General features: G+C 49.3%; 1 protein-coding gene across 1 annotated transcript; it reads left to right on the plus strand.

The window, feature by feature from the left end:
• Positions 1-486: 486 nt before the first annotated feature.
• Positions 487-14130, plus strand: LOC120028060 (programmed cell death protein 6-like). Its single transcript, XM_038973209.1, has 6 exons — positions 487-667; positions 3101-3162; positions 7989-8033; positions 9049-9207; positions 9705-9814; positions 13462-14130. The coding sequence occupies exons 1-6, from the start codon at positions 552-554 to the stop codon at positions 13558-13560; spliced, it is 591 nt and encodes a 196-aa protein (XP_038829137.1). The 5' UTR covers positions 487-551; the 3' UTR covers positions 13561-14130.
• The last annotated feature ends 1047 nt before the right edge of the window (positions 14131-15177 follow it).

Raw genomic sequence — 15177 nt, forward strand, 5'->3', positions numbered from 1 at the left:
TGTCACTACAGACCCTGGTTCAATTCCAGGCTGTATCACAACCTTCCGTGATTGGGAGTCCTATAGGGCGGCTCACAATTATCCCAGCGTCGTCCGGGTTAGGGTTTGGCCGGGGTAAATCACTGGACCGGGCAGAAGACCAATCAAAACGTTTTAAAGTAGAGTAATTTCCGAGTAACCCACTCAGGATGGAGCTCTATGGCGTGTCCACGTTTTTTATGGGAAGTGGTTACATGCCACGCCTCTGCGCGAGGAATGTCAGGTTGTCACTAGTTACCACAGCCACAAAGTCAAAATTGGCTCTATTGTAAAATGTAATGAAAACCAACATGTGCTTTTCGGTCTTAATTTATGTTTAGGGTTAGGCATAATGTTAGTAGTGTGGTTAAGGTTAGGTTTACAATCCGATTTTTGAGAAGATAAATTGTAGAAATGGGCGGGGTTTAGCCATAGTTATGACTTTGTGGCTGTGGTAATATGTGACGACCGAACGTCAGTGTCAGATTAAAACGAGTATAGGGTAGTGTAGCACAAATTATAAAGGTTTTAAAATGGCATATAATTCCGGTAGTCCGTATAGAGGAGCTCCACAACAACAACAACAACAACAATACAACAACGCAGCGCCGGGACCGGATCAAGGTTTTCTTTGGAATATATTTCAGAGGTGAGGGAAAAGACGTCTTTCGTGGCTATCGAAATACTCCGCTTTGGTTTGAGCTTCATTTTGAAAACTGCTGCCACGGCGCATTATTGGCAGAGATAATAATAGGACAATATATGTTCGGTTCGCATACAAAGTTATTGTTTTCATATTACAACCATGGTTCGATGAGGACATGTATTTGACAGACTGGTTTTAGTTTCTTTTTTAAAAAATTTGCACAAAAAAATAAAAATATTATTGGGATGTATTATGCCTGTCATTTGGCTCTAGTAAGCACGTTTTTTTTCCTCTCTTCCTATTTTACTCTCTAACATTATGACATTTTCTTGACACACACATACAAGGCCTTAATGTTGTTCAATGGACTTCTTGGAGTTGATTTAGGCAATGGCATCACATTAAAATAATCGAATAATTTACTATCGGTTTCTATTGTGTCGGGCAGTTATCCAATGAGAATGGCTTTGAAGGAACTTTATTTTACAAGAACTGACAAGAGAGCGGGCTTGACAACTTGCATACAGTAATAACTGGAAAGAGCTTGGCATAAGGTTGTAGTAGAAAAATAGGAAGTTGCTCTTGTCCCTGGTGGTAGTATTGGGTTATGTAATACTGCAGAGGACCCATGGTGCTTTGCTTTCTCTCAACATTAAAATGCTGGAGGCACGCAAGACCTGAAACACCTTGTTGAATAATTTATAACAGCCAGATAAGACCTAGTTCTCGTTATCTGTATTCCACCACACACTCCACATCCAAGCAACTCACTGTGGCTGGAACTCCCTCCCTAGGTCATATGACTTGAGTGGTCACAGTGTAAATGCATGAGTCACTAGCAAGTTGGTCCTTTCATAGCATATTTTGTTTGGCTTGTGTCATAGAATGTTCCTTTTCCACTCTCCACCTATATGATCATCAGTTTCCATAACACTGGCATGTCAAAAATGTGGGCCACAAAGACAGCCTAGAATAGAACAGCAAAGGATCCGTCTAGGATCTAGGCCCAGGTCAACATCTCTGATATGTGAAGATACAAACAATTGCTTTCACTGCCGTTCGTGAATAAGCTATGGTTTAGGGTCATGTCGGCTGAAAACCGGTCTCCTATTCAGAAGGGCTACTCCTTCCCCCTACCATGAGAGCCAGCATGACATAAGCTGCTAAACCATTTGATTGGAAGACTATGCTCTGCCAGGCCTGTCATAACTTGAATCGCTTCATAGGAAAAACTGAGAAATGTTAAGATTCCAATGGCTGCTGTGCTGTGTACAGATCATTTTTAGGATCTGTACTGAACACCATTCAGCAAATGGGCAGATGGTTCCAACTTCCGCTTCAGGCCAGGAAAATGAATCATAATGATGCTCTCCCACTTCACCTCATTTTATGTAAAACCCAGTGAGGTAAGGTAACCTGAGGTAGAGAGAGGAAAAACAAGAAGTAGACAGTGTGTAGTTGGACACAGCACAGACCCTACTCTAAAAGGGTTTAATGTTAGGTACCCCCTCTGACCAACCTTTTATCTTTTTACAGTCTGCAGGAAGTCACAGCGTGCCTTCATGGAAACAGGTTTTGTCCCGTCTTGCTATGCAAAGACTGCGGTTTAGTTGGTGTGTTGGGTTTGAGAGGTTGCTATGTGAGTCATTCAGGATGGGATGATTGCCCTTCATTTCACAGAGGCGAAGGTTATTTCAGAACTGGAAGGCAAAGCCTCTTATTTCTGTTAATGTTCAACCCACAAAACGTCTCTCACGTCTAAATAGAACGCGTGTACCATTCTTATACTGTTCAATTGGAACACGATTTTACAAATTAGGCTAATTAGTTTGTGATGCAACACTTCTGTGACAGATAGCGCATGGGTATTGTGCTGAAAGGCGCTGGGTTCTGAGATTCTACAATAGAATACGATATTTGTGTCTATTGTAAATTCAAAACGAAAACGTTCCGTGCATCTCATCTATTTTCCCTTAATGGAAAAGCCTCCTTTCTTTGGCATTGCACTCAAAATATAAGAGCTAGCCTGATCCCAGATCTGTTTATGCTACACTGTACCCAACTCCTATGCTTGTTGTCATGCCAAACATTGCTGGCAAGACTGCACAAACAGACCATAATAGCCCTCTTGCCAACAATCTGGCTATTACATCACACAGGAGTATAGCACTTGTGTCATCGTGCTGTTTGTATGCTGTTGGTTATTTCTGGTTTCACCTTTCACTGATCTGTGATGGTGGCACGGGCGTCCCTGTAAAACGACACTCGTCACCATCTCCCACAAGCCGTCGTCCCTCCTGTCCCGAGACCAGCCCACACACACTCTCATTGAATGGAGTGTTGAGATTCTGACAAGGGCCTTACAGCGTAGCGTGGCTGTAGGTTTTCAACAGGGCTCTACTGTGTGTTAATACCGTCTGTCTTGTTTCCCCCCAGAGTGGACAAGGACAGGAGCGCCGTGATATCGGACACAGAGCTGCAGCAGGCCTTATCCAACGGTACGTTCTTTCTCCTCTCCACCTCAACACTGCTTCCTGCTCTCATTTTAACACCTGGTTAAGGACTGAGAGGTGAGGAAAGTTGGTGGTCTGGACTTGAAATGGACACAAATGTTTTGTGTTTACCTCAAAATGGACGACCCATCAGGGGAAAAGTTCATCTGATGACACAGGGAGAGTACTTCCTGTATGAGGCAGGAAGTGTCTGACGACAGCTACCACCTGATAATCAACTCAACACCCTCTTGTTGTCGAGATATGACAGAGAGTGGCTTAGCCAACGCCATGAGCGCAACATGACATTAATCTTCCCACCAGGCTGGATGGCAAATATATGCTCAGGATTGAGTCAGTGACATGACTGAACATCGTGTTTACCTTTGGGCACTTGTTCCAGCAAAGCAAACTTTAAGACCATGTTAATAATAACAATTTATTCTGAAACTCAACATTTTAAATCGATGGAGGACTTTGAAAAGGGTTGAATGGGTATTCCTCTCTGACTGTTTTTGGACAGTGAAAAAGAGTCTCAGGAGCGATGAAAGAAGCTGTTGTAGTAGCCCTGGTTCAGAATACTGATGACTAGGCTGCGTGGAAGGCAGGCAGGCAGGAGCTGTGTTCACACAGTCAGTCCAGTTCATTTAGTAGGGCTGTGTCATGAGGCTGTGCCAGTGAGACTGTGTGTGACTGTGACCAAGCTGCTGACTTAATGCAAGCTGTGCCCCGTCCTCGGCCGTGCGCTTCACTGACCATGCCCATGGTGTTGTCACTGTCACTCTGACATTCACTCAGACCTCACTGTCAATCTGACTCTCACCCAAACCTCACTGTTCTCGTTCTCTTTTCTTCTTGTAAACTGCTCTTTTCACCTCTTCTCTTATCGATCCTCCCCTCTTTCGACTCCTCTCCTCAATTCTCATCATCCCCTTCCCCCTCGTCTTCCCTTGTTTCCGCTCATCTTCCTCTTTTCCTTTCTTCTTATCGATCCTCCTCTCTTGGCGCCTCTCCCCACTCTCATCGTCCCCTTCCCCCTTGTTTCCTCTCTTCTCTTCCCAGTGCAACTCCCTGATGAGAAAGTGATAGCCACCCCGCCGTACATCACCAGTCTTTCATTAAAGGGATTATTTTATAGGTGCCAGGGCCTTTTAGCTAGGTCTTCATATTTAACTATCCTCTTAGCACCTGCTCTGTCTGCACCAAGCACATGCTCTGTCTGCACCAAGCATCTGCCAAAATGCACCCAGACTGATATTTATGTTCTTGGATACATTTTTTGGTTTCAGAGCCCACCACTCTAGTAGTTACTGAAATCGGCAGCATTGCATTCACTGTGCTGAGTAGTTTGTATGGCAGGTCTACCTACGTGCCAAGGAAATCTAGACCATCTACTAATAACTAACTCCTGCATTGACTCGTCCTGAATCGCCCCATGAACAGACTGAATAATAACACAGAACAATCATGTCTGGCTTTGACAGGAAACATGCACAATTAGGCTAGGTCCCATGTGGCTCAATAGGTAGAGCATGGCGCACGCAATGCCAGGGTTGTGGGTTCGATTCCCACGGGGGACCAGTATGAAAGAGTAGGATAAATGTATGCACACTAAGTCGTTCTGGATAAGTTCTGGATAAGAGCATCTGCTGAATGACTAAAATGAAATGTTTGGCTAGGGGCAGATTGTCTGGCTTCTGTGGCTCCGTGCTCAGCCCCCTGCCTCCACTAGGTGTCCGAGAGGAAAAGGGGTGACGGGTGATTTGTCTTTCTCAAGGTCGAGCTCAACCTTGCACATGCTGTTTTTAGCCTGCCTAGAGCAGTTCCTAGTAAGTGAGAGTGTGTTACTATGTTTCAATTCAAACATGTGTGAGTGTCTTTTGATGTGTTTATTATAGAGCTCTCTCACCGAGTCTCTCCCGTGGAGAGCTGTTCTCTCACTGAGTCTCCCGTGGGGAGCTGTTCTCTCACTGAGTCTCTCCCGTGGAGAGCTGTTCTCTCACTGAGTCTCCCGTGGGGAGCTGTTCTCTCACTGAGTCTCTCCCGTGGGGAGCTGTTCTCTCACTGAGTCTCTCCCGTGGGGAGCTGTTCTCTCACTGAGTCTCTCCCGTGGGGAGCTGTTCTCTCACTGAGTCTCTCCCGTGGGGAGCTGTTCTCTCACCGAGTCTCTCCCGTGGGGAGCTGTTCTCTCACTGAGTCTCTCCCGTGGGGAGCTGTTCTCTCACTGAGTCTCTCCCGTGGGGAGCTGTTCTCTCACTGAGTCTCTCCCGTGGGGAGCTGTGTTGCAGTCACCCTGTTTTTTTTTGTTTTTTTCTTCCATGTCCCTGCTCCTTCTTCATGAGTGAGCACCGGGCAACACAGTGAGAAGGCCCAGTGTTTGTGCTGCACAGAGGAAGCTTTGTCTCACAGGCTGAAAAACCAGTCCAGACCCAGACCCTGTCCCACCCAGCTGTAAAACCAGTCCAGACCCAGTCCCTGTCCCAGCCAGTCCCACCCAGCTGTAAAACCAGTCCAGACCCAGTCCCTGTCCCACCCAGCTGTAAAACCAGTCCAGACCCAGTCCCTGTCCCAGCCAGTCACACCCAGCTGTAAAACCAGTCCAGACCCAGTCCCTGTCCCACCCAGCTGTAAAACCAGTCCAGACCCAGTCCCTGTCCCAGCCAGTCACACCCAGCTGTAAAACCAGTCCAGAACCAGTCCCACCCAGCTGTAAAACCAGAGTGGTCCCAGCCCAGACCCAGTCCAGCTGTATTACCAGACTGGTCCCTGATCCAGACCCAATCCAGCTGTATTACCAGACTGGTCCCTGATCCAGACCCAGTCCCTGTCCCAGCCAGTCCCACCCAGCTGTAAAACCAATCCAGACCCAGTCCCCATCCCACCCAGCTGTAAAACCAGTCCAGACCCAGTCCCTGTCCCAACCAGTCCCACCCAGCTGTAAAACCAGTCCAGACCCAGTCCCACCCAGCTGTAAAACCAGTCCAGACCCAGTCCCTGTCCCAACCAGTCCCACCCAGCTGTAAAACCAGAGTGGTCCCAGCCCAGACCAGCTGTATTGCCAGACTGGTCACTGACCCAGTCCAGCTGTATTGCCAGACTGGTCCCTGATCCAGACCCAATCCAGCTGTATTACCAGACTGGTCCCTGATCCAGACCCAGTCCCTGTCCCAGCCAGTCCCACCCAGCTGTAAAACCAGTCCAGACCCAGTCCCAGTCCCACCCAGCTGTAAAACCAGAGTGGTCCCTGCCCAGACCAGCTGTATTACCAGACTGGTCACTGACCCAGTCCAGCTCTATTACCTGACTGGTCCCTGATCCAGCCCCAGTCCAGCTGTATTACCAGACTGGTCCCTGATCCAGCCCCAGTCCAGCTGTATTACCAGACTGGTCCCTGATCCAGACCCAATCCAGCTGTATTACCAGACTGGTCGCAGCCCAGACCCAGTCCAGCTGTATTACCAGACTGGTCCCTGATCCAGACCCAGTCCAGCTGTATTACCAGACTGGTCCCTGATCCAGACCCAATCCAGCTGTATTACCAGACTGGTCCCTGATCCAGACCCAATCCAGCTGTATTACCAGACTGGTCCCAGCCCAGACCCAGTCCAGCTGTATTACCAGACTGGTCACTGACCCAATCCAGCTGTATTACCAGACTGGTCCCTGATCCAGACCCAGTCCAGCTATATTACCAGACTGGTCCCTGATCCAGACCCAGTTCAGCTGTATTACCAGACTGGTCCCTGATCCAGACCCAATCCAGCTGTATTACCAGACTGGTCCCTGACCCAGTCCAGCTGTATTACCAGACTGGTCCCTGATCCAGACCCAGTCCAGCTGTATTACCAGACTGGTCCCTGATCCAGACCCAGTCCAGCTGTATTACCAGACTGGTCCCTGATCCAGACCCAGTCCAGCTGTATTACCAGACTGGTCCCTGATCCAGACCCAGTCCAGCTGTATTACCAGACTGGTCCCTGATCCAGACCCAGTCCAGCTGTATTACCAGACTGGTCCCTGATCCAGACCCAGTCCAGCTGTATTACCAGACTGGTCCCTGATCCAGACCCAGTCCAGCTGTATTACCAGACTGGTCCCTGATCCAGACCCAGTCCAGCTGTATTACCAGACTGGTCCCTGATCCAGACCCAGTCCAGCTGTATTACCAGACTGGTCCCTGATCCAGACCCAGTCCAGCTGTATTACCAGACTGGTCCCTGATCCAGACCCAGTCCAGCTGTATTACCAGACTGGTCCCTGATCCAGACCCAGTCCAGCTGTATTACCAGACTGGTCCCTGATCCAGACCCAGTCCAGCTGTATTACCAGACTGGTCCCTGATCCAGACCCAGTCCAGCTGTATTACCAGACTGGTCCTTGTCGTTGCAGAGGAAATGCTTAATGAGAAGCTGTTCAGTTTACTTCACTGCAAAGCTTTCTCTCTCTTTAAACTATTTAAAAGCTGTGAACTCTTTGGCTTGTCTAAATCCTGGTGAGGACCTGGGATGATCTTTCCTCTCTCTCTCTCTGAGCAGTGAGGGTGAGGCAGCAAGCTTTAGGGAACCCTGATAAATCTCCAGCTCTTTCTCCGGGGTAGCAGTTCTCCTGTTACCCAAAGCATACCCAAGATAAGAACATAACGGTTGCTTAATAAGCCACCAGAGTTCTCCACTACTAACTCTTGGCCTAATTCCCTCTTCTGGTTGTTCTGTTATGAATGGCCTGGTTGATTGAAGTCCAAAGCTATTAACCTGGCAGTCATCCTTGTACGATTTAACTCTTAGTGGCTGAATGTCCTCATTTGTTTCACCTATCTTATCTTCTCTCTCTAGGTACATGGACACCATTCAACCCAGTGACGGTCCGATCAATCATATGTGAGTAGTTGTCTCTCATTGACCCTTGACACACAAACAAACTTGCACAACGACAAGCCTATATTGTCCTGTTGGACTAGCATTGTTGATATGTTTTGCCCATAGCAACCAACAAACCTTAACGTTTGTGTGCAGTGACATATTTCAACCCAGCTCCCCAGTTAATTGGAAGCATGCAGCCAGTGGAGGCTGCTGGGGGGAGAACGGCTCATAATAAGGGCGGGAACGGAGTGAATGGAATGGCATCAAATACATGGAAACCATGTGTTTGTCTTTGATACCATTCTGCTCCAGCCATTACCACGAGCCCATCCTCCCCAATTAAGGTGCCACCAACCTCCTGTGCATGCAACCATCAGCAAAAGGGAGTATTTCCTTCCCACAAACAGGAGGTGTTTGTCTCAAAAGGCATATCCCGTCTATAATCACCCACTGACCGTTTTGATTGGTTAACAAACTTAATTACACCTTCACCAACTGGATCATTCTGGAGTCTGAGAAGTGTAGCGGAATGTGAATTTTATATGTACTAAGAAAATACAACTAGTTTTCTATTAAGTTATTTTAAAGCTCACAATCTCCCACTGTACTGGAGCCTACTGTGTAAATCTGTTGTATTCAAATGGCCATCCCAGACCTTCCATGTGATGAAGCTCTTTGATAGGATGTAATTGGATTAAACCGCAGGGGAGAATTCAAACAGGCAAGATTTCTATAACTCTGTGTCATAACACATCATGCGAGACCTTAGTCCATTGTGTTAGTGTTCCAGCATTGAACTACACTTCCCAGCTGCTCTTTTTTTAAAGTTGTAGTTCTCAGGGGTCTAGACCTATTCAGGATGTTTTAGCTAGAAATGTAATGAATAAAGATGACATGGTGCCTGATTCTATAAGACAGAAAAAAAACTATTCTACAAAGTGCATTTCTATCAGAATGTTATTTTATAACGTTGCACTGTACTGACCCCTACTTGCTGTCACTCATGTCTCCTCTATTGGCTTCCCTCTCACAGCCATGTTTGACAGGGAGAACAAAGGAGGGGTGAACTTCAATGAGTTTGCGGGCGTGTGGAAGTACATCACGGACTGGCAGAACATCTTCCGCACCTACGACAGAGACAACTCGGGCTTCATCGACAAGAACGAGCTGAAGCAGGCACTGACTGGATTCGGTGAGCAGTATGCTTTCCCTATTTGACCATACTGATGGATGGCCTACCGCTGCATGTATGTGGTTCACAAGGTCAGCCCCGATATTCTAATGCCCTTCCGTAAGGTCAACATGCATGAGTCTGGATAAAGCTACTGTATGTGCCAAAATAGTTGTGTAGATCAGTGGCGGCTGCTGAGGGGAGAACGGCTCATAAAAATGGCTGGAACGGAGAGAATAGAAGGGTATCATCACATGGAAACCATGAGTTTCATGTATTTGATATCATCCCACTGATTCCGCTCCAGCCATTACCACAAGCCTGTCCTCCCTAATTAAGATGCCACCAACCTCCTGTGGTGTAGATATTAGACATGCATTGTTATTCTTTTGTCCTTGTATTATTAAAATGAAGTAGTGCTCTGTGAAATGAGCAGGATAAAGCCCTTACACATTGGGTAAGGGTTGTTGAACAAGGATGTGTTTCTGTGATGTTGACTGTTCTGTCCTCCTCCCCAGGGTATCGTCTCTCAGACCAGTTCTACAACACTCTCATAGAGAAGTTTGATCGGCAGAGGAAGGGACAAGTGGCCTTCGATGACTTCATCCAGTGTTGTATTGTTCTACAGGTAACCGTTTTAATGGGCTTACTGTGTACATACCACAGGTTGTGTAGCGCTGTAGAATGTACCGCTGGTTGTGTAGCGACCCGGAATGTACCGCTGGTTGTGTAGCGACCCGGAATGTACCGCTGGTTGTGTAGCGCCCCGTAGAATGTACCGCTGGTTGTGTGGCGACCCGGAATGTACCGCTGGTTGTGTAGCGCCCCGTAGAATGTACCGCTGGTTGTGTAGCGCCCCGTAGAATGTACCGCTGGTTGTGTGGCGACCCGGAATGTACCGCTGGTTGTGTAGCGCCCCGTAGAATGTACCGCTGGGGGTTTAGCGCCCCGTAGAATGTACCGCTGGGGGTTTAGCGCCCCGTAGAATGTACCGCTGGGGGTTTAGCGCCCCGTAGAATGTACCGCTGGGGGTTTAGCGCCCCGTAGAATGTACCGCTGGGGGTTTAGCGCCCCGTAGAATGTACCGCTGGGGGTTTAGCGCCCCGTAGAATGTACCGCTGGGGGTTTAGCGCCCCGTAGAATGTACCGCTGGGGGTTTAGCGCCCCGTAGAATGTACCGCTGGGGGTTTAGCGCCCCGTAGAATGTACCGCTGGGGGTTTAGCGCCCCGTAGAATGTACCGCTGGGGGTTTAGCGCCCCGTAGAATGTACCGCTGGTTGTGTAGCGCCCCGTAGAATGTACCGCTGGGGGTTTAGCGCCCCGTAGAATGTACCGCTGGGGGTTTAGCGCCCCGTAGAATGTACCGCTGGGGGTTTAGCGCCCCGTAGAATGTACCGCTGGGGGTTTAGCGCCCCGTAGAATGTACCGCTGGGGGTTTAGCGCCCCGTAGAATGTACCGCTGGGGGTTTAGCGCCCCGTAGAATGTACCGCTGGGGGTTTAGCGCCCCGTAGAATGTACCGCTGGGGGTTTAGCGCCCCGTAGAATGTACCGCTGGTTGTGTAGCGCCCCGTAGAATGTACCGCTGGGGTTTTAGCGCCCCGTAGAATGTACCGCTGGGGGTTTAGCGCCCCGTAGAATGTACCGCTGGGGGTTTAGCGCCCCGTAGAATGTACCGCTGGGGGTTTAGCGCCCCGTAGAATGTACCGCTGGGGGTTTAGCGCCCCGTAGAATGTACCGCTGGGGGTTTAGCGCCCCGTAGAATGTACCGCTGGGGGTTTAGCGCCCCGTAGAATGTACCGCTGGTTGCTCCGCTGGGGGTTTAGCAGTCTGAAATGTACTGCTGGTTGTGTATCGCCCCGGAATGTACCACTGGTTGCTCCGCTGGGGGTTTAGCAGTCTGGAATGTACTGCTGGTTGTGTATCGCCCCGGAATGTACCACTGGTTGCTCCGCTGGGGGTTTAGCAGTCTGGAATGTACTGCTGGTTGTGTATCGCCCCGGAATGTACCACTGGTTGTGTAGCGCCCTGTAGAATGTACCGCTGGTTGCTCTGCTGGGGGTTTAGCAGTCTGGAATGTACCTCTGGTTGTGTAGCGCCCCTTTATGTACCGCTGGGGGTTTAGCAGTCTGGAATGTACCGCTGGTTGTGTAGCGCTCCGCTGGGGGTTTAGCGCTCAGCTGGGGGTTTAGCGCTCAGCTGGGGGGGTTTAGCGCTCAGCTGGGGGGGTTTAGCGCTCAGCTGGGGGGGTTTAGCGCTCCGCTGGTTGTGTAGCGCTCCGCTGGTTGTGTAGCGCTCCGCTGGTTGTGTAGCGCTCCGCTGGGGGTTTAGCGCTCCGCTGGGGGTTTAGCGCTCAGCTGGGGGTTTAGCGCTCCGCTGGGGGGGTTTAGCGCTCCGCTGGTTGTGTAGCGCTCCGCTGGTTGTGTAGCGCTCCGCTGGGGGTGTTTAGCGCTCCGCTGGTTGTGTAGCGCTCCGCTGGTTGTGTAGCGCTCCGCTGGTTGTGTAGCGCTCCGCTGGTTGTGTAGCGCTCCGCTGGGGGTTTAGCGCTCCGCTGGGGGTTTAGCGCTCCGCTGGGGGTTTAGCGCTCCGCTGGGAGTTTAGCGCTCCGCTGTGGGGGTTTAGCGCTCCGCTGTGGGGGTTTAGCGCTCCGCTGTGGGGGTTTAGCGCTCCGCTGGGGGGGTTTAGCGCTCCGCTGGGGGTTGTAGCGCTCCGCTGGGGGTTGTAGCGCTCCGCTGGGGGTTTAGCGCTCAGCTGGGGGGGTTTAGCGCTCAGCTGGGGGGGTTTAGCGCTCCGCTGGTTGTGTAGCGCTCCGCTGGTTGTGTAGCGCTCCGCTGGTTGTGTAGCGCTCCGCTGGGGGTTTAGCGCTCAGCTGGGGGTTTAGCGCTCAGCTGGGGGGGTTTAGCGCTCGGGGGTTTAGCGCTCCGCTCGGGGGTTTAGCGCTCCGCTGGGGGGGTTTAGCGCTCCGCTGGGGGGGGTTAGCGCTCCGCTGGGGGGGTTTAGCGCTCCGCTGGTTGTGTAGCGCTCCGCTGGTTGTGTAGCGCTCCGCTGGGGGTGTTTAGCGCTCCGCTGGGGGTTTAGCGCTCCGCTGGTTGTGTAGCGCTCCGCTGGTTGTGTAGCGCTCCGCTGGTTGTGTAGCGCTCTGCTGGGGGTTTAGCGCTCCGCTGGGAGTTTAGCGCTCCGCTGTGGGGGTTTAACGCTCCGCTGGGGGGGTTTAGCGCTCCGCTGGGGGGGTTTAGCGCTCCGCTGGGGGGGTTTAGCGCTCCGCTGGGGGTTGTAGCGCTCCGCTGGGGGTTGTAGCGCTCCGCTGGGGATTGTAGCGCTCCGCTGGGGGTTGTAGCGCTCCGCTGGGGGTTTAACGCTCCGCTGGGGGTTTAGCGCTCCGCTGGGGGTTGTAGCGCTCCGCTGGGGGTTGTAGCGCTCCGCTGGGGGTTTAACGCTCCGCTGGGGGTTTAACGCTCCGCTGGGGGTTTAACGCTCCGCTGGGGGTTGTAGTGCTCCGCTGGGGGTTGTAGCGCTCCGCTGGGGGTTGTAGCGCTCCGCTGGGGGTTGTAGCGCTCCGCTGGGGGTTTAGCGCTCCGCTGGGGGTTTAACGCTCCGCTGGGGGTTGTAGCGCTCCGCTGGGGGTTGTAGCGCTCCGCTGGGGGTTGTAGCGCTCCGCTGGGGGTTGTAGCGCTCCGCTGGGGGTTGTAGCGCTCCGCTGGGGGTTGTAGCGCTCCGCTGGGGGTTGTAGCGCTCCGCTGGGGGTTGTAGCGCTCCGCTGGGGGTTGTAGCGCTCCGCTGGGGGTTTAGCGCTCCGCTGGGGGTTTAGCGCTTCAGAATGTACCACTGGGTGTGTAGCCTACATTGTTTTGTCAGCCCAGTATATACAGCCCATATTGAGATTGGACTTTGGGTTGGTTCAACATGGCATCTTTTCATTTATGTACATGACATTTTAGAGACTCTTTTCAAATTAGATTTCTAACCTTGGTCAGTGGTTTTTCCTGGCCATACTGTTGTCTGTAAATGAAAATAAGATGTTTTTGGCTGGTTTCCCAGACACAGATAAAGCCTAGTCCTGGACTAAACTCTTTCAATGGATAATCTCCATTTTGAATGTTTTTTTTAGTTCTGGACTCGACTTAATCTGTCTGGGAAAGTGGACAAGGTTTATTAACAGAAATGGCATCTGTACTCGCTAGTATGTTTTAAGTCAAGATCTACGGCTCTCTAGATCCACTGTAATATTATCTTAAATTACAATTTTTTTATTATTCTTTTTCATTTGTCACTTTCAGAGGTTGACCGATGTGTTCAGGAGGTACGACACGGACCAAGACGGCTGGATCCAGGTTTCCTATGAACAGTATCTATCCATGGTTTTCAACGTTGTATAGTAAAGCCAAGAGCACAACTGGACACAATTGTGCCAAAGCCAAATCCTTCCCACCTCCACAACATGTCTTCCTGGATAAAGATGACCAAAACACAAGTGGACTGGGACTCTGGGTTAGGATATAACAACATTACGTACTGTCTGTCATTGTTCATAATATTTGTTTAATATCAGAATCTTATCTTGATAATCGTAAAGGCCTGAATATCTGTGTTAAGGTAAACCTGCATTGTACATATCATTTAGGACAAATAACTGCATGCTTCCGGGGGAATCCTGCCAATGTTCAAAGCATGCCCTCTATCTCAGATCTATTTTGCTGAAGCCATGTTTACAAACACTGTGACAGCAGGTTATGGTGGGGCACAAAGCCTGCTTTTAGATTCACTGACATGCCAGCTAACGCCATATTTCTATAGTCTTATTTTTAACCAGCAAATCCATTTAAAAAAAAGTTAGCCTATTAGGATTTTAGGTAAAATAAGCGTATGCTTTTGTATCGCTTTTTTGTGTGTGCATGATGCCTTAAACTGTATAAATGCAAGATTAACATCTTTTGTTAAAAAAGAAACCTGAAAAAAGTTGTGAGCTCTGAATTGAATGTGTGGTGGACAAAGACTAAACAGTTTGCTGTTGAGACAACAGTATAACTTATTACTGTATACAATTATTGACGGAAGATGGTCAATATAGTCCTCTGTAGCTCGGGTTAGCAGAGCGTGGTGCTTGCAACGCCAGGATGTGAGTTTGATTCCCGGGACCACCCATACAATATGTTAAATATATGCATGACTAAGTTTCTTTGGATGAAAGCCTGTGCTAAACGGCATATTATAAGATGCATAGATAAAATTGTCGTGATTTATCGTATGGTACAAAGATTTGTGAAGAGGTAGATTTAGTCTGAGAGGAGTAGAGCCCCACAGTGTTGTAATAGCCATAAAACCTAATGGTGAAACAGGGAAATGGTTCCAATTGTTTTTCCACCATTCATTTTTCCCCATAGGGGATTTTAAGAAACTGGTACATTTAAGGACATTTTGGCAATTTATTAATTACTACATTTAGCTAACATTAGATAGTTAATCCACAGATTCTTACCTTTGCCTAGATTCGGCAGTCTCGTCCAGATCGTCATGGCATCATCATGGGCTCCCGAGTGGTGCAGCGGTCTAAGGCACTGCATCTCAGTGCAAGAGGCATCCAGGTTGAATCACATCCGGCTGTGATTGGGAATCCCATAGGGCGGCGCACAATTGGCTCAGCGTCATCCGGGTTAGGGTTTGGCCGGGGTAGGCAGTCATTGTAAAAAATTATTTGTTCTTAACTGACTTGGCTAGTTAAATAAAAAAACAAATAAATACATTTGTAGTTCTTTATGATAGTCACATTAGCAGCTAATTAGCATTTAATTTGTTGGGGGAAAATCCAGATGAATATATTGATAAAAGTCACCTTGTCTGAGAGAGATTTAGAAGGTTATCAAAACATCACACCAGGGTAAGCCTACATGAAACAAAGCCCTTATTTTAAGTGCTTCTAAAATCCCCTATGGGAGAAATGAATGGTGGAGCAACAATTGGAACCATTTCCCTGTTTGACTGCTAGGTTTTATGGG

Source organism: Salvelinus namaycush, chromosome 33 (assembly GCF_016432855.1).
Source record: "Salvelinus namaycush isolate Seneca chromosome 33, SaNama_1.0, whole genome shotgun sequence".
Classification (NCBI taxonomy): Eukaryota; Metazoa; Chordata; class Actinopteri; order Salmoniformes; family Salmonidae; genus Salvelinus; species Salvelinus namaycush.

Bases quoted from the DNA above. Each gene is read 5' to 3' on its own strand.
- LOC120028060 (XM_038973209.1), top strand. From the start codon at position 552: ATGGCATATAATTCCGGTAGTCCGTATAGAGGAGCTCCACAACAACAA. The intron at 668-3,100 runs GTGAGGGAAAAG...GTTTCCCCCCAG, and splicing joins CTTTGGAATATATTTCAGAG to AGTGGACAAGGACAGGAGCG. The intron at 9,815-13,461 runs GTAACCGTTTTA...TGTCACTTTCAG, and splicing joins AGTGTTGTATTGTTCTACAG to AGGTTGACCGATGTGTTCAG.